The sequence below is a fragment of the Trachemys scripta genome, chromosome 5 (assembly GCF_013100865.1).
Source record: "Trachemys scripta elegans isolate TJP31775 chromosome 5, CAS_Tse_1.0, whole genome shotgun sequence".
Classification (NCBI taxonomy): domain Eukaryota; kingdom Metazoa; phylum Chordata; order Testudines; family Emydidae; genus Trachemys; species Trachemys scripta.
The window spans coordinates 92026037-92045951 of record NC_048302.1 but is presented as its reverse complement, the minus strand read 5'-3'; the positions used below and the strand labels follow the sequence as shown (position 1 = coordinate 92045951).

Genomic DNA, 19915 nt, shown 5'->3' with positions numbered 1-19915 from the left:
TGTGCAGCTGTTATCATCCACATTGATGAGTTTCCTTAACATGGAACTTCTAAGAGGAAATTAGGTGCAAAATAGGTGGACCCTAAAGGTCTGCCTTACATAAAAATATGATTGTGCTTCATTATGCAGAAAAGGAATTTATCTGACAGGAGGAGGAAGACAATTACCTCAAATGGAGATTTATGCATTTTATACTTAATACAAGGGCTTGCCACTTATGAATAATGCATTAAACCCTGGCTTGTGACAACATACTACCAATCACCACCATGAATTCTATATACATGCAGTTTATACTGTATAAATACCAATAAAGTGTTACTGCTCCTTAGAGGGAATGCATAGCCACGTGAAAAGCCCCATGTGTGAATTGTGTAGGTAATCTGAAACACACAGCAATAAAACCTTTGTGCCTCCACTTATCAGCATATTTTTATACAGGAAGCGTATGTTATATAATTTCATGCTGTGGGTTAGTATTTGGTAGATATTTCCTTTTAAAAGCATTATATTGTAATATACAGTACTGTACTCAGGCTAAAGAAGAAAAATATCAAATTATCTTCAGTGTCTCCATCAAACTTGTGTTTTTCCCCTATTTTACTGATAATCCAGGTAGAAATAGCACCATTAAGATTAAAGAAAACAATTTATTTTGGTGCTCAAAAAAACTGGAGTATTGTCGGGCTGGCAATTTTGTTATTTAACAAGGCACCTATAACCTTATCTTTCTGCTAGAAGTATGGAGATGAAACTCGGATATTGTCATCTGAAAGAGAACACTTAATTAAAATCTGCATGCATGAAGGTCTCAGCTGAACTCAAAAACTGCATTTCAGGTATTACAATGAAGTAAACACATAGTATAAAACTAAATTGTAAGCTTGCTTTCTTATGTTATGCAAAGTACTGCAAGCACTGTTCATGCCTCAAAAAAATTCCACTTCTTCCAACACAAAAGATACTTATTGTACTATGAATATGCCGCTTAAGTTTTAAAAGGATAACCCAAAAGAAAACTCAGTGATTACTCTTTACTCCACTTATGAAAACAAATATCTGTACCGATTTTGGCTTAGTGTGTGGTTCATATATTAAGAATTTCTCACCATGTAAAATGAATAATTCTATTTGAAAATAAAGTTTTTAATGGATATTGAAATTTCTGAGCTCATGTTGGTTGGCCCCATTTCTTTTGAAAAGTAAATCTGTGACACTAGCAGTATGGGAATCTAATACATAAATGCTTCATCCAGATAAAACTGTATAGGGTCTCTGGAGAACACAAGGAGGCCACCAATGCAAGTTGTATAACAGGTTGAATAGGAACCTTGCACGAGAGTAAAATGAAAAATAGCAGGTTCATGGAAAGGGAGGGAAGTTAACCCCAAGTCAAACCCAACAAGATAAATCCAGTTCATTGTGAGCTTGCAGGAGTCTTACTCATAAAGGTGATGGTGGACGTACCGATGTGGGTGATGGGATTTTCTCAGGCTAATTAAAATAATTTAGCTAGTAAAGAAATTCCTATGTAAATCGTTGTTTCTAAAGAAGATGACTCTGTTTTCCAAGACCCAGTAGTTTGGCTGATATGTCTTTACTGATGGCATTATTAATGTGTTGGTTAGCAGCGGAAGGTGCTGACCTTTCTTCAACATGCAGTGGTCAGAGTTCTCCTCAAGAAGGCACCATTTGATGCTGGAGTGATTTGTCAATTATTTCCCAGAATCAAACCTCTCCTATTTGGGGAGAGAGATTGAAAAGCTAGTAACTATTAAATTACCCGTGGCCGTCAGTGGCACCATGGGTAAGTTCTGAACTAAGCAGCCAATCTACAATTGGGAGAGCCTAGCGATGTTGAGAAGGGAAAAACATAATAAAATAAAATGGTGTTGATGGAGCAGAAATTCTTCCCCAGAATGTTTTCAAAGTATCAGATGCAATTTTCTGTATTTTATAAGCCTTTAAGATATTTCAAAAATATCCCAGCCCCTAACTGCTCCTTATGTTTGTGTGTGTCGTAGGCTAACTTTCCAGACTAGCAAATAATGTTCTATTAAAATGCTAACAGACATGAGCCCTAAACACACCTGCGCATTTCCAAGCAGATGCACATAGAAGCATTTTTTAAAAAAAGAATCAGCATAGTAAGCAAAAACATAAAACCCCTAAAACTACGCAGATTATTTCTCCCCCTTTCCTAAGGGAAACTGATCTCCCATATCCACCAGCAGCAGCTCTCCAAAACTCACCTCGTCTATAGAATCCCATACCCGATATGTAAAAATCAGATCTTTTGTACATAGTTTATTGTAAGATTTTGGCACCAAACTTATACAATAAAAACACAAAGATGACTTACTACTGTGCATGTTTCTGTTACTTATCAGAATTACAATAGGCTTGGCTAGTATAGGATGTGAGCCATACAAGGCAGCATAATTTCTGTGGGCGGGCTTGCAGAACTCAACTCTATAGATCTATAGAACTGGCCCCTAAAAACTGTGAGCTTTGTCTTCCCATGGTAACTAGCATTAATGCAAGCTCAGAACTCACTGAGGGCAATCATTTAATTCTTTTTTTTTAACCTAGTTATACTTTTGCCCTTCACAACATTCCCTGGCAACAGGTTCCACAGGTTCACTGTGTATTGTGTAAGAAGTACTTCCTAATGTTTGTTTTAAACCTCTGCCTGTTAATTTCACTGGGTGACCTCTGGTTCTTGTGTTATGTATAGGGGTAAACAGCACTTTTGTATTAACTTTCTCCACAACTATCATGATTGTATAGACCTCTATCATATCCTCCTTCCTTAATCATCTCTTTTCTAAGATGAATAGTCCTGGTCTTTTTTAATCTCTCCTCATATGGAAGCTGTTCCATAACCCTAATCATTTTGTTGCCCTTTTCTGTATTTGTTCCAATTCTAAGATATCTTTTTTTGAGATGAGGTGACCAGAACTGCATGCAGTATTCTAGGTGTGGGAATATCATGGATTTATATAATGGCATTATATTTTCTGTCTATGCCTTTCTGAATGGTTCCTAACATTCTGTTAGCTTTTTGGACTGGCTGCCATCATTTGTTCCTTTATTTGCAGCTAAAATGGAGAGTGTATACTTAGAGAATTTTTAGACTGCTGTGTTAACCAAATAGGCGCTGCTTTATTTTAAGTGATAAAATGTGGCCTTCAGCTGTAAACTTGTGAATCTAAATCCCACATCATCAATAAGATGCTGCTTAGGCCATGAACAAGGCTCCACCATCCCTGTCTGTCCTGGTCTGCTCTTTTCGTGTCCTCTGTGTTGTTAAGTCTACACATTTTCCCTCTCAGAGTAATGGTTGACAGAGGGATTCTTTCAATTGACCCCTGTCACATGTTCCTCCAGCTGCCCAATTGCACGCCTACCATGGCAGATGTTCTGGATTATTCTTCACACGTGTCCTAGATATTTTCATCTTCTTTTTTGGATAGCTTTGGAAATAAGGAGTTGCAGAACTCTGAGGAATCTCAGCATTTGTTTAAAATTAATTCAGTTTCATACTTAGTATTTTCCTGAAGCATTTGGACATCTGTCTATATCTCTGGTGGATTTCTAGCTTTCAAATCATAATATTTCAGTTGATGATTCATAGTTTGGTCTTTAAGTTGTAGATTTTCAACGGCTAAATCTTGTTAAAGATTGTCACTGCAGCTGTTATCTTGCCAATTCATGACATTATTTTTAGTCGGGGGGTCCACATGGAAAATGCTACCTGTATTTGAAATTCATAGCACACACACACACACACACACACACACACACACACACACAGAGAGAGTTTAATGCATTTTAATGTGGGGATTAACTCTCAAGTGTGATTTTTAGGGCGGGGGAGATGTGGTATTATGCAGTGGTGACTTTGAGAATTATGGATGTTTTTTATGAAGTCGTGTCAAAATGCCTTCAAAAATTTCTTGAAACAGTCAAAGTAATGACTCTCTCAACATTTATATAATTACATACTAATTTTATCCTATATTGATTTCATTATGGTAAAATTTATTTAAATATGTTCTCTGCTTGTTTTGTCTATATGTGTAATTTATTATTTGCTTTATTTGCTTACACCATGTAATGTCTAAAAAAATTAGCTTATTTCAACATCATGTTTTACAATTATAAAACATGGGCAAAGGGTGTTTTAATTTTAGCTCGATATGGTAGTCTATCAGACCCCTTCTATTCCGGAAGGCAGCTTTTGCACAGTGGCAGCTCAGGCTCAAACAAAGAAAACAGCACCATAAAGACAATCACCTGAAACTCCTGCAATGTTCCAAGACATACTGGAGTGCAATCCTCATGGGTCATGACCTAATCTTGTGGGGGAAGTAAAAAGTAATTGGTATACTGATGTTGAGACTTTCCAACAAGCCACCAGTTTTGATCTACAATGGATAATTCTAAGATGCTGCCCAACCAAACTATCTGAGGCAAATTTGAAAAGGTGAATGCTCAGCAAATACCAGGATGGACAGCTTTTAATGTGATGATTTCTTCTGCCACACCAACCGTCACATTTATTAGGTACTGCCCAATGCTGCCAGCACCACCTACTGAACCGAGTACAGTTTTTACTGTAATGAAGAATGTCAGCAAGATGTCCAGGACTCTTGGCCAAGATTACAGTGTCTCAATATTTGATGGGACTATATATTGTAAGGCCAAAGAGAGAGTCAGTGGAGGCACCCAAAGGAATTTTAGAAAACAATCTTAAGGGTAGATGCCACATAGCAGACATTTCTTGCTGTAATTGGAAAGAAGTATGAAGACAGTGGCCTTGAAGACAACCTCACAGAATCGCGGGTGTATGGTAGCAACACAGCAAGCAACGTACTTAACGGTAAATCATACCACCGTGGAGTGAGGGCCCACAACCTTGTAGTGGAGGCTTTGTCCAGATTGCAGTGGATAACATTTTGTAAGTGGGTTCAAGACAATGAGAGCGACTGTGATGTAGACGTCACCAACAGCAAGCTCCAAGAATGTCAAAATGTGGCAGCAACACTTTCCCAGCTTAGTGATGCCTTCAAGAATGCACGGGATGTATTGCACAGAGTCTGCAATTTTGGAACATCAATTTTCCAACCTTTGCATTCTGGGATGATTACATCAAAATGGTTAACATCTTAATGTGTTTCATTAGAGCTGAACGTGAAAGCAACTGGGACCTGCACCTTGTTGACAGCTGTAGAGATGCTACCACTATTTTTCGTCTTTGACCACACCAACTATGGTATCTGGGTATCTAAGAACATCAATGATATGAAGCTTCTGCCAGATTATGCCCCCAAAGTTCATGAGCAGTGTGTGCATGGAAATCATGCTGTGGCTCAGTCTAGCAATAAATTCAGCAAAGTATGGACAGACATGGCACTCAAACAAAGAGTAAACTGTGAGAGTAAAGTAGAAGCGAGTATATGGGGTTTCATTTTGAAACCAGGAGCCTTGGCTAGATGGCTCATCGCTGCTCATAAGCACTCAGCTATCACAGCTTCCATGAAAGTAATGTGTGATAAGGCAGACTCATATGTTTCAGAAGGAAAACATGAGGAGGGCATGCAGCGTGATGAAGGAGATGTAGATAAGGTTGTTCACATCATCACCAACTCCATGACAAAGCTATTTAATTTGAATGCTGACTTAACAGACTCACCAACATTGCAACTGCATTGCGCAGAGGTTGCCACACAGCTTGTTACTGAGAATGATACAGGAATCAAAGCAATGAAACAGTTTGTAGAAGATAGATTAAATTCAAATATCACTGGATTCTTTGAATCACTGCACAAGCTCAACAATCAAGATATTTGCATCAATAAGGAAAAGATAAAATCTGAAGTTAGTAGTGATTGCAGACAGGGAGTTGTTAGCCATCCTGTAGTAGCTGCACAAACAATAGAGATTAATCTGAAGGAAGTTTTCACACATGTGTTTGCCACAATTCCCTATGCTCTAGCACATTCTGATGGTACCCTGAACAAAAACGGCAAAGAATGAGTAATTGCCTGAATTAGAAAAAGAAACAGAGTCAATGTATCCAACATGCCCACAGCTTGGAGAATATAGCTGTTATACAAATGGTCACACAAGGAGGTGCAACTAGCTTTGCAGAACTTGCTGAATTGAACTTCAGAATAGTACGCCAGCCTCTACAGAGTTATGAGAGCTGCGAAAGAGTATATGTTGATCAAAGATAATATGAAGTCAAAGATTCAAGTAAAGCTTTTGAGAGTGCACAAAAGCCATCCTCACAAAGTAATGAAGTCAAAAGCCATGATTCCAAAACACCCATCCTAAAGTAGTGCAGCAATTCATTGGAAATCCCAAGAATAAAGCACATCTGGTAATATTTATGTCAGATTCATGGTGTGATATGGCAGAAACTTTACTCATCCCAGCTCAGAAAATGGTTATTCAAGGTTGGCCTCATTGCTTGCATGGTCACTTCAGATGGGCTGTAGATCAAAAATATCTATTCTCATTGCATGAAAAAGCAGATACTCAGCCTCAACCTCATGTTGCACGTTTCACAAGAATACCCTTATGTAGGGGTGTGAGCTCCAGACACTGACGTTGCAGTTCTCGGTGTACATTTTATTCACAAGTAAATAGCTCAAGACCTTTGGTTTCATACTGGTATGAAAGATAAATCCAGGTTTATACCAACCCACACAATAGCAGCTCAATTTGGCCAACAACTATGCAGAATGTTGCCAGCAGTACATATGCTGACTGGGTGTAATTCAACCAGCAGTCTGGCAGAAGTTGGCAGACTAAAACCATGGAAGCTTGTCAAGAAAAAAACATTTTTTGAAGCCTTACTAATTTTGGCATTACAGTGGATATATTTCCTGCACAGCTGAAATCAGTAGAACTTCTAGTAATCCTTCTCTATGACCCAACAGCTAACTCAGTGGATGTAAATAGTGTACTATATAAGCTTTTCTGTTGCAATCAGGCCCGGAACAAGGCCCTCCCCCAATTTACAGTAGTCTTCTGCAATATACCAAGCATGCAAATTACCAGACCCTTATCTGGAACCATGACATGGAGGCTCAGCCTGACATCCCTTCCCCATTGGAAATGACTGGCAACATGACAAGGGTGGACACATTTCACCATCACTAATGACACAGACACCGAAGCACTCCTAGAATTCATTATATGGGATGTAAAAAAACCAAAGTGTAAGCTCAACTACAGTTGCTCAAGACAGAGCATGGAGTGCACACAGGCTTACTTGTGTACTTGTGGTGAGAAAGTTGCCAGTGTGGATCCAGATAGAAAGCTTGCTAGATTGTCGGGCTCAATGGGTAGTGATCAATGGCTCCATGTCTAGTTGGCAGCCGGTATCAAGCGGAGTGCCCCAAGGGTCGATCCTGGGGCCGTTTTGTTCAGTATCTTCATTAATGATCTGGAGAATGGAGTGGACTGCACTCTCAGCAAGCTTGCAGATGACACTAAACTGGGAGGAGTGGTAGATCGCTGGAGGGTAAGGATGGGATACAAAGGGACCTAGACAAATTAGAGGATTGGACCAAAAGAAATCTGTTGAGCTTCAACAAGGACAAGTGCAGAGTCCTGCACTTAGGACGGAAGAATCCCATGAACTGCTACAGACTAGGAACCGAATGGCTAGGTAGCAGTTCTGCAGAAAAGGACCTACGGGCTACAGTGGATGAGAAGCTGGATATGAGTCAACAGTGTGCCCTTGTTGCCAAGAAAGCTAACAGCATTTTGGGTTGTATAAGTAGGGGCTTTGCCAGCAGATCGAGGGATGGGATCATTCCCCTCTATTCGACATTGGTGAGGCCTCATCTGGAGTACTGTGTCTAGTTTTGGGCCCCACACTACAAGAAAGATGTGGAAAAACTGGAAAGAGTCCAGTGGAGGGCAAAAAAAAATTATTAGGGGGCTGGAACACATGACTTATGAGGGGAGGCTGAGGGAACTGGGATTGTTTAGTCTGCAGAAGAGAAGAATGAGGGGGGATTTGATAGCTGCTTTCAACTACCTAAAAGGGGGTTCCAAACAAGATGGATCTAGACTGTTCTCACTGGTACCAGATGACAGAACAAGGAGTAATGGTCTCAAGTTGCAGTGGGGGAGGTTTTGGTCGGATATTAGGAAAAACTTTTTCACTGGGAGGGTGGCGAAGCACTGGAACGGGTTACCTCGGGAGGTGGTGGAATCTCCTTCCTTAGAGGTTTGTAAGGTCAGGCTTGACAAAGCTCTGGCTGGGGTGATTTAGTTGGGGATTGGTCCTGCTTTGAGCAGGGGGTTGGACTGGATGACCTCCTGAGGTCCCTTCCAACCCTGATATTCTACGATTCAGACGAGTCTGAGATTACAGATGGCTCAGACAGACATGTTGCATATGGCAAATATATTGACAAAGGATAGACACACATATATAATGTCATATTGCCCTTCACTGAGAGGGTGTCCATTGGCTATTAGTGTTTTGTTAGCACCATGGTGTTCAACAGTATACCTGGCTTCTATTATAATGAATGTTTAAAACTTGTATGTCAATAAATAACCTATGTATTTATCAATACAAAACATGAGGCCAACATTCTTTAAGTAATGAGCCTCAATAACATGTCAGAGAAACCTTTTATATGACTAAGATTTGTTTCTGTCATAAAATAAATTGTTGAAATCCCATTTTATTGGCAATTTTTTCTTTCAGACTTTTTTTGACAACTTAAGTACATTTTTGTGGCCTTTTCACTTGTGCAAAAGGTTGTATAGACATGGGTACAAAAATCTTGCATTAGCATACTTGGCTATCACTTTACAATACCATATCCACCCTAGATAAGTACCTAAGTGACACTTCTATCAAAATAACATAGTTGTTGGTTTCTGTATTGGGGGAGGGGATGCTACGTCACCAGCAACGTCCAGCCAGGCCCCCAGACCATTCCATCTGGACATCCCCATTGCCTTGCAAGTTACTGCCGATGTATGTGAATTGACCCACCTCTTGTATACCTTCCCTGTCTAATGTAAGGTTCTCATTAGATTTGTTTTTGTTTTTTTTTCTTATTACTGATTATTATCCAGGTCTTTTTGTGATGCTGGACAGTCTTTCAATCTTTGCTTGAGTGTTGGTTGAGCTGTCACTTAGAAGTATTAACTTGTAGTATTATTATTCTTTTAAATCTATATATAATACATCTTTTGGCTGAATGCTCTCCAGCTGATTAATCTCGCTTCAAAATACAATACATTAGAGAGTCACTTTACAAGATTGCTTTAACCATGCTTGTTTTTTCCATTCCTTTGTTAGGAACCAGCTTAGTTTCGTACATTTTGTCTTCCACACATTTGTTGGTTTCATTTTCAGTGTTTATTGTAGCGTCTCTTTTCAAATTGTATTTTAATGTGTGTCACTTTAATATTTTCTGATCATTTGCCTAATTGCTTTTTCAGTTCATTTTCATGGAGGCAGCAGGAGAAAAGAAACAGTTTAACTGCAAGTACAGGACCTAAACCTAAATTCCTTACTCAGACAAAACTCCACTGATGTTAGTGAGACTTGTGCCCGAGATCTGTGCTCACACATACGCAATTCCAAAAAAATTAGTTCAATGACACTTCAGTTGGAGTTACTCTAAGAAGAGCCAGGAACATACACCTGAGGGTAAAACTGTCTCTTCTGCAGGCTGAGGGCCTGATTTGGATATGGGGGTTTTCCCGTTTGCTTGAATGGGTACAGGGATGGGTCCCAATATATTTAACCCTGCTACAATCAACCATATTCCCCTCCAAGTTAAATATTCGAAGTTTCCCTCCATGGTCCAGTGATCCAAGTTACATATTCCTAATATTTATAATTAGGCAGATAGTAAACGAAGGACCATCTGCCTTTGAACTTAATTTATTTTCTCATGTTAGCAGCACTGCTTTAGAGGAAGTATGCATATTCTGTCCCATAATGAGGATTATTCTAGTAAAAATGACTAGAGGAGGAAACATAATTAAATGGAAAAAAAGAAGAAGAAGAGATTATAATTACCAAATACGGTTCTAGCTGGAACAGATTCCTTATTTATCCAAAATGACACTTGCGAGAGGATCACAGTCATAATGCATGGGATATATGTCTGAATCATAAAATAACCCATTTTCCGTCTGAGGTGGAAGTAAACTGTCATAACAACATATTCACCTATAAAATAAAGCAAAAGGCAAATATGCTTCTGACCCTGTATGCAATTTTGCAGAATAACCATGTTTCTGACAGCCAACCAGAATTAGATATGAAAATATTATCTTCAGAGCTTAGCAACACAAGCACTGAAAGATGTGTTGCTTAGGAAACAAGAAGAAGGAAAGGAAGTATGATATCAAACAAAATGGAAAGTAATATGACCTTACAATGCCATTCTGGAGACATAATATAAAAGACTATAAATTAATAGCTAATGTTGGATTGCCTTTTATGGTTTAAGTGCTATTTAAGAGGTCTTTTGCCATCTCAAGAAGAAAACACTCTCAAGGCATACAAGGCATCTATTTATCATCTATCCAGCTGTGGCATCTGTAATATCCATTTCACTGTACATAGACACCATACTATAATATCTAGGTACTACCTTATGATACATATTAGTTTATATGGAAACTTGTAATTGTTTCAGAAGGTGTTTCCATTCTAGTACTGCTGTCATAATTAAACAGTGAATGAATAAATAAATACTCTGTACTTACATAATGCCTTTAAAATTCTTTACTGGTATCAGTTAATTTAGTCTGACAACCACTACATGAGGTGGCCATCATTATTAAAAGTGTGAGAAATATTCAGAATGAAATACAAATGGTGAGTCTTATCCAACTGCCATTGAAGTCAATGGGAATCTTTCCATTTGGATCAGACCCACTCTCTGCTAACATGGTGTGCTTCAGAACTATGGGGATTTGGAAAACAAAATGACTGTAGAGAAAGATTTACAATAATGGTTAAAACCAGTCTCAGAAAGTCAAGTAAATAGCAGTACAGCAGGAATTATTTTAACTTTAGCTTTTAACTTTAGCTTTAGAATGACACTGTTTGTACCTTTATCACTATAACAGAGGTGTATAAAACAATGACTGGGAAAGGAAGGGTAAACTGAGCCTTCAAACATTCACAGTTATATTTGATAGGATAATTGTATATATAAATAGATAGATATAGATTATAAACTCTCATCCTCTAGGGCATAAACCAACCACTGACTGACAGGAGTTAGGAAAAATATTCCATCATGGGCAGGTTATTCTAAGTTGTCCATTCTGGGATTTTGTGTACCTATTTCTGAAGCATCTGGTACTGACCACTGTCAAAAACAGGATGCTGAACTAGATGGACCTGATTTGATCCAGTATGGCAATGCCAATGTTTCTAGGCTTCCAACCCCCAGTTTGATAGAAATTATTTTGGGGAAGTTCTATGGCCTGCGTTATACAGGAGCTCAGACTAGATGATCACAATGGACCCTTCTGGCTTTGGAATCTATGAATCTACGATAGGGAATGGAGACCACAAACTAGACCAGGCCAGACCAAGAAGAGCAGGTACAGTCCAGTTTGGAGCAGGCCTCCTCAGGGGGCATGAACTCTTACTCATTTTAAATCAATGAGGTTATTTCAGTGAGTCATGACTACTCACAAGAGAAAAAAGTTTAAAAGATTAGATCCCAAGACTGTCCTAGATCCTGCAGAGGAGATCAGGGAAGGCTCCTGTGCCACTTTCTTCCCAGAATAGGACTATGCACAATCTACCCCCTTATCTTCTCATTCCAGTCAATGGAAATTCCCCTCCAAAAAAAACCAACACCAAAACCAAAGGATTTCCATTGTAGTGGTAGAGTGGCTCCACCAGTCACCACCCATATAGACACACACACAAACACAGAGTCATGAAAATTCAGAGCCTTCTGCTAGAAACTACAGTATTAATTAATGATATCACAGCTGGCCCCTTCAAAAAGCCTACATTTAAATCTAGAATTTAATTACAGGGAAAGTAACACAAACAGTCTAATACAGAATAAATGGCTTTGAAGTCCAGTCTTCACCACAGGTGAAATTCTGGCCCCCTGAAGTCAATGGCAAAAATCCCATTGACTTCAGCAGGGACAGGATTTCACTCCATGCATCTCTGAGCTAGTGTTCTGAAGACAAACTAACATAACAAGCTTAGACTGCAAGAGGTCTCCAGAAATTGTTGTGTTGTTTGTTTGGTTTTTGGGGGCGGGAGGGAGGACGGTGGGGTGTGGCAGAGAAGCGATCTGGTTTGTCTTCTTATCTTATGGATAATCAACAACATCTCATGCTAATAATATCCAGAGATATTAAGAAAATATTATTTTATCTTGAAATAAAAAATAGAGAAATCTGTCAAATACATTTCCTCAATCTGTTGTTTAATTTTGTCTTTATCCTGCCATAGCATTTCATTTTACAGTACCAAACATCAAGGATTTAGTAATGTAATTTTGTAACAAATCAACAATAGATAATATTTTTAAAATAAATTTTATAAAGCAGCTAACCAGTGAGATTTCACTTACACAGGCTACCTTGTTATTGTCACTTGCCTTAGTAGAAATTTTAGTAGCACAAATAGCAGTGTAGGCTCAGTTGTGATTACCACTATGCTAATCTGAATAGAGTTCTAATTTATTACTTTAACAACATATTCTGCATGTTGTATTTCTATTCTGAATTGTTTGCATTGCCAAACAAAAGCAAGTATTTCCCCATATAATACACACAGAGCACCGAGAAAGTACTTTTATAACTGGACTTCAAGGCCTCTAACAGCCTTAGTTACATGGCTCCTGACTCTACAAATTACATTTTAAGCAATCACTACATGCATTCATCTAGTCTTTCTGACTAGTGATCTCATACTTGCTTTCTGAGGGGACTTTGAACTCCACTGTAGTGAATCTGCAAGTGGTAATATGAAGAATGAAAACCTGAGCTCTGATTTAAGTTTGCATATGCATATACATAATATGCCAGTATACGCTATGGAATACCTTATAGAAAAGGCTAGGACAAAATTACATTGTTAATTCCACATCTCAAATTGATTCACATTGACGAGATTCTTACCTGTAATAGATTTAACAGTTTCAGTGGACACAGTATGCCCAAGCAGGTCATACTGAACTAAACTGGAAGACTCTTCAGGAACTTCCACAGATTGCTCAGGTCCTTTTGTCCAGGTGTAAATCATTTCACTCTTTGGATATGCATCTAAAACAACATATTGTTAGCATGAATAAATAGAAAATGTCTTATCACTCCATATTAAGGTCCTGATACAAAGCCCATTGAAAATCAATGTAATATGTATGGAACCACCATGAACTTGTGTGGGCTGTGTAGACATAATTAGAGGGACTCAAATTTAGACCCACCCCCTGCCAGTTGGGTCCTAGGTACTTGCTGACCTGAGTCTGAGAGACTTGTGTGTGTGGACAGAAGAGGGATTTTGGCTCAAACCTAACTCTGAGCCCAGGTTTTCAATTCAGGGTAGACATACCCCAGGTAGATACATCTGAAAGGCTGGGGACACATTTATTTTAAGGAAATAACACTTATGCCAAGCTCAGAAATTATATTTGCCAAAATCCAAAGGCCTGTAAAAAAAATTCCCAGCAGCCAAAATATACTCCTAGTCCAAGAAATATTCAAATAATATGAAATAAAGTGATAATGCCTAGCATGGAATCTCTACATAGCCAATACTCATGTTAAAGCCAAATCCAGCCCTCCTTTTACATGTGAAATGAGTATGACCTTTTTACCATTTCACTGAACACAGGGCTCCAATCTGCCAAGTGCAATTTCCACTGCATGTATTTAAACTGGCCAGTGATCCCCCTGGAGAATTCTCCCAGTATAGGGGGAATCTCTGCTAACATGGCTTTTGTCATAGCCGCCACCTCTTATGCCAGCTGCCATCCATCTAGGAAGATGAGAAGTTTCAGGGCAGATGGTGCAGCCACACCAATCCCTATGCCTGATTTTCCACTGGTGTAAACTGAATGTATCCCAGCGGCAGAAGTTAGAGTACGTGCCCTACTGCTCTAACTTCCACTGGAACTGGGTGGTCCAGGGAACAGGGAGCTGCAAACAGCTCTCTGCAGGCACACTGTCCACAACATCTGACTGCAGCACACGGACATGCCAGGGGTTGGACCAGGGGAATAGATAGATTGTAATGTGCTCTAGCAATCCTTAAGTGGTCCCCAGGCCGCTCAAAACTGCTCTGAGAGCACAACAGAGAAACAGGGAGCCATGACTGGCTCCTCCTCCTCTTGTGCCCTATGCAAGATGGAGGCAATACAGAATCTGGCCCAATATGTTACCATTCGAGAATATTAAAAGAGTTAGGAGATCTTACAGATATCTGGTATTGGATTTCTAAAGCTTTCCTTTCTATATCAGATACTAAGAGTCTGAGCCAAAGCCTGCTGGAGTCCCTGGGAATCTTTCCATGGACTTCTGTGAACGTTAGATCAGGCCCTGAAACATCCTTGTAGTCAGAGAGGTGGAGTTTAACTTAATATCTGAATCTGTGCCCCTTTGTCAATTTGCAGCCTTGATAGCACTATGGGCCTGATTCTGCAGCCCCTATATAAACAAAACTCATATGGAAGTCAATGGGATTTTTCTATGCATAAAGTGTGTGGCTCAAGCCTAGTATTCAGAAACCTCAGTTATGATACAAAGAATTTTTTAAAAATCCACATCTGTTCTTTAAAACTATAGCTACAAGAAATTCATAATTGTAACTTACAACTCCCAAATTTGAGAGGACAAGCATGACCATCCATTGGAAAATCCACTAATCTCATGGGACATTCTGCACTTATGGTAAGCCTATAATGAAACAAATTGAATATGCTTTGGTTTGGATTTTGTCTAGGCAGCATAACTTTTCTCTACGGTAATTGAAAGAAGCCAAACAAATAAACGGAATACCTCATTGTGTATAAGATGGTGCCATTTCTCATTATTCTAAAAAGTTTATTTGGGGCTGTCATATTATGCGAGACGGATTTTTTCCCATTTCTGAAAAAAGTGTCAGGTGTCCACACTTTTGAAACCATCATGTTATTAAGTCTTAAAATTTCAATGGGACCATCATATTTTAATCTTTTGTCCACCCATGTCTGACGAAAGAAGACATCCATTGTGTACTCCTGTAGTATATTGCAGAAAAAACAAATGTTACACTTTTATGTGTATGTTTCCCATAAAATTCCCTTAGGAGCAAACAAATGAGTGGCGAAGTAAATGGTGTTAAGTCAACTACAAAATATATTTCTACCAATTAAAGTGAATTGTGCACTTCTTAATACCTTAATTTCCCACATTAGTCATATAAATAAATTGCTATACATATTTAATCATTCAGGAGTAATTACTATAATCTAATAAAATTGCAGGAAGCAGACAATTAAGCTTGTACTCTAGCATATAACTGGAAACAAAATGACTAATGTGCTAACAAGTGTCAATGGATTGTAAAAAATTCCATGGTGTTTTTTTTTAACAACTGGACAGATTAAAAATATAAGGACATATGATTTCTTATTTCTCCCAAGTTCACCAAAATCACAGAAGGAAATATACATCTAATTTCAACTGACAAAAGCAGATGGCTTACTGAAAAGGGATCAATAGTTCTTTTGTCACATCTACAAAAAGTGTCTATAATGAACCCTGCTCCTGCAAACATTTATGTTTTAACTTTAAGCACCTGCGTAATCCCATTAACTAACATGGGATGACTTACGTGCTTAAAATAAAGTATGTGCACAAATATTTGCATGAATAGGGCTATGAATATGTAACAAGAACACACACACATTAATGAATGCATGAAGGAAGGAATGTTTACTTGATACTTTTTATCTTGGAATATCAAAGCACTTGCACACTGTCTTACTCGCATAATATTGGTTTAACAGTGAAGGGCACTATCCCCTCTAGCTGTTATGCAGCTGCAGTTTTGTGCTAAAACATCTTAAAATTATTGTGATCTAATTTCTTTCTGGCAATTTTCCAAGAAGTGTATGAAATGTAAAACCTCCTCATTAGAGACTTGATCCTGCAAACCCTTCCTCACACAGGTAATCAATCATTGGGCCTGCTCACAACCACTGGAACTACTCATGTGATTAATGACTAGTCAGATGAGCAAGGATTTGTAGCACTGGGCTCCTAATTTTATTGTACGATAGAGGTGGCTTGGCTTGGGGAACTTGTTTCGTGTACAGAAGGAGTATGTAACAATATGCATATCCCATGATCTTTCACTGCTTTTGTCCTGTTTTGTCTCCTTTCCCTTCCACCTTGTGTTCATTCTCATCCCTTGCTATATCATGCCTAATTCAGTTTATGGCTATGCAATTCTGCATTATGTCTAATGTTATGTCATTGAGCTCAATAAGGCTGCTTGAATCTGTAAAAAGTCCTCAACATGAGTAATAGTTGCAGAATTGAGCCTTAAATCATTAGCGCCTTGGGGCAGAGATTTGCCAATTTTAGTTGCCTGTAAAGTGCCAAGCACACCCATAGTGCTGTATAATTAAATAAGCTGAGCTAATAATTCACAATTAATAATTTAGTTGACAAATACAGTCTTTATTCTGTGGTGATACTTAATTATCTCAAATGTATTCATTACTCAGATTTACTTGGGGCCAGGGTCTAATATCCTTACTCATGCAACCACTTAATGAGCAAGGTGCTATTCAGAAGCCATAAGGCCCTTGAAGTATATCTTGTCTAAACTTGACTCCAAAGCTTAGCAATATATCTACATAATTTGAGCTGTGGTGCTTAACCCTATAAGTCACACAACATTTTTTCTTTCCCCCTTATTAAGGGCTGGGACTTGCACCATAGAAATCAATGGGACTTATTCTGGATCAGGCCTTGAATGAGTGTGGAAGCCTTTCAGGCACAAATGTCTGCGCATTTAACATTTGTCTTCTGTGACTACTCATGCATGTCACTTTGACATTCACTTTTTGCAAACACTTTTTCTGGTAAAACTCTTTCACTTGAATGTTTAGTGAAAGTGATGCCAAAAGGGGCATGAAGATGGACGACGAATTCATTTGAAGTGAAAATGTCAACAAATATTTGGAGAATAATGTCATTATTTATCCATTAGTAATAAATACTAAATACTAATAAGCTGGTGAGGCAGAGAAAGGCTAGCTCCAGAGGGGAAAGGCATTTCTGTGACCTCATCAGAGAAATCATCTGCTCTCCGTACAGTGCTCTCAGATACCCCATTGGGCCCGAGTTGGCTCCGACACCAGTATAAATCTGTTGTAAAGTAATTGATGTCAATTCTTTCTACCAGTCTAAAAACAGTCTGAGTGAGATCAGAATCAGGCCTGCTCTATCTAATTATAGCCTACAAATTAAGCTGCTGGTAATCTTTCCTACTTTGCATGATTGACAGTACAGTACAAAGTCATATGAATTAAGCAGTCACTCCTTACTGCAGTTAATGGTTTCTCAGCACCAGAAAATTGTATTTTAATTCCAGAAGTACATACCATTTCTACATCGGAAACAGGTCCAAAACTGGTGACATATATATCTGTTTTGACTTCAGTAACAGGACCTAACATATAAAAAGGAAGTGAGCAAGAAAAATTGAATTTTGCAGGTTAACATGTCTCAAAAATGATATCAGCACATATGTCACATTCTATGCAGTTGTCAATCTGAAGATTCTTTGGACTAATCAGAGGAAAATACATAGACAGCATGTTCTCAGAACCAAACCTACTGTAATTTATGACGGTTGCACAGTGTTAATTATCAGATAATTACCTTCACTTGCATAAGTAAATCATCTATGTTTACAATGCAAATTCCCACTCAGAAAATATAATTTGACTCAGTGGATAAGAAAACAGGTGCCACAATGGAAAGACTTAAGCAAATTAGTATTTTAAAAAATTAGGGGCCTGAATCAACAAACCCTTATTACCGAGCCCAAGTTATTTACTAGTAACATGCATAAGTCTACTAAATTAATGGGAAAATAAGTATTGTAAGCAGTATGCTACCTTTGACCCATTCTTGCAACTTCCACTGATATTACCACGATGGTCATGAAAGTTGTACTGAATACTTATGTCCTATACTTGTCAATAGATTGGATACAGCATGGGAAATGACAGTTCATTGCAAAGATTCTCCACCGAAACCTATCATTATTCTTTGCCATTCTATAGAGAAACAACCTCCAGAAGACCAGTAAGGATCCAACAACTAATAAGGGCCTGATCCAACTCCCATTAAAGTAAATCGAAAACCTTCTGTAGACTTTCATGTGAATTGAATCTGTCCCTACCAAGACAGCTAAAAGCAGGAGCGGCACCAGGGTTTTTGGTGCGCTAGGCGGGGGTCCTTCTGCACTCCCGGTCTTTGGGGCACTTCGGTGGCAGGTCCTGGAGCGAGTGAAGGACCCGCCGCAGAATTGCTGCCAAAGACCCGGAGCCCAGAAGGACCCCCCCGCCGCCGAATTGCTGCCAAGGGTGGCAAAATGCTGCCCCCCCAAATCCTGGTGCCCTAGGCGACTGCCTAGGTAGCCTAAATGGAAGCGCCGGCCCTGGCTAAAAGGGTGCTAAATAGTACTAACTATAATGGGTATTTTGTGATGTGGGCACTAGTCCAATAGCAATTTAACTTGGACCATCAACTCATGTCATATATGCTATTAAACAGCCATTAGACAGCAACAACTTTGGGACATATTTGAACTGGTAACCTAGAGGCAAAAGGATCCACAGTTTCCAGTCTCCTGAGATTCATGTTTCTAAAGAAAAGACATTATTTGAGTCCATATTAACTCAGGCTTTTTGATAGTTCTTACAATCCAATAAGAAGCAAGTGAAAACTTGAAGACTTTGTTTCAAAGGCAAAGAATGTCTGCCTCTTGTAAAACTGTTGTGCGCACAGATGTCATATTAAATCAAAATGCAGAAATGAAAGGAAAGAAGAAAGTAGACAACTTGCAAACAAGTGAACTATTTCTCTCTTCAGCCAAGCACACACATTGCCAACTACAAACCAAAAGCAAATTAAAAGTTTGTAAAATTATTCCATTGAACAGCCTGCACATTATGTCTTAAGGAAAAGTTAGGAGAAAATGCTAGCACTAATCTCTGTTACTCAAGGACATCAGAATATTAGTACCATATTTTAGATTACATAACCACCTTAATCATCTACTTCATCCGTTAGCTCTAAGAAACTGAGTTTTAACATTCCTCAAACTCTTTTACTTTCTCTTTCTTTTCAAAGTGTATTTTCTCATTTTAATTTCACAGATTGCTATAATTTTATAACTGCATCAAAATCACTAAAGGCACAAACATCCATTGGAATGGGGGCCTCTTGCAGACACAGACTGATTATTTTGGTCTACTAAATTGCTGCAACATCATGGATGACAAGTTTACAGAGGGTATTAACGGAAATCACTCTTTGGAAACGGAAGATGCAAAACTAAGGCCAGGAAACGGATTTAAAAATCTCAAATTAGGCAACACAGAGGTCTAATGACAGTACCTCATGGGACCAGTGTTGAGTAACTAGTTACACCCTCATATCACAGATAGGTGGAGGCTAGAAGCACTGCAGAATAGAGCTGTGTGGCAAGCAGAATTTCCAACATCTCAAAAAAACAAAACAAAACCCTGTTCCTAATTTTCCAAAAAAAAAAAAAAAAAAAAAGGTTATTTTCAGGTCAACTGAAATATTTCATTTCAATTTTGAGATTTTTTTTATAAATATTAATTCTGAACAAAGTGATTTTGAA

General features: G+C 38.6%; 1 protein-coding gene across 3 annotated transcripts in view; it reads right to left on the bottom strand.

The window, feature by feature from the left end:
* Positions 1–19915, bottom strand: part of GABRA4 (gamma-aminobutyric acid type A receptor subunit alpha4) — a 60143-nt gene that overhangs the window by 28991 nt on the left and 11237 nt on the right. For all 3 annotated transcript variants that reach the window (XM_034772724.1, XM_034772722.1, XM_034772723.1), the window contains exons 3-7: positions 17640–17707; positions 15043–15263; positions 14858–14940; positions 13165–13308; positions 10073–10225 (exon numbers count right to left, since the gene is read on the bottom strand). In XM_034772724.1, coding sequence (XP_034628615.1) covers positions 10073–10225; positions 13165–13308; positions 14858–14940; positions 15043–15263; positions 17640–17707 — 669 coding nt within the window. The remainder of the gene's footprint in view (positions 1–10072; positions 10226–13164; positions 13309–14857; positions 14941–15042; positions 15264–17639; positions 17708–19915) is intronic.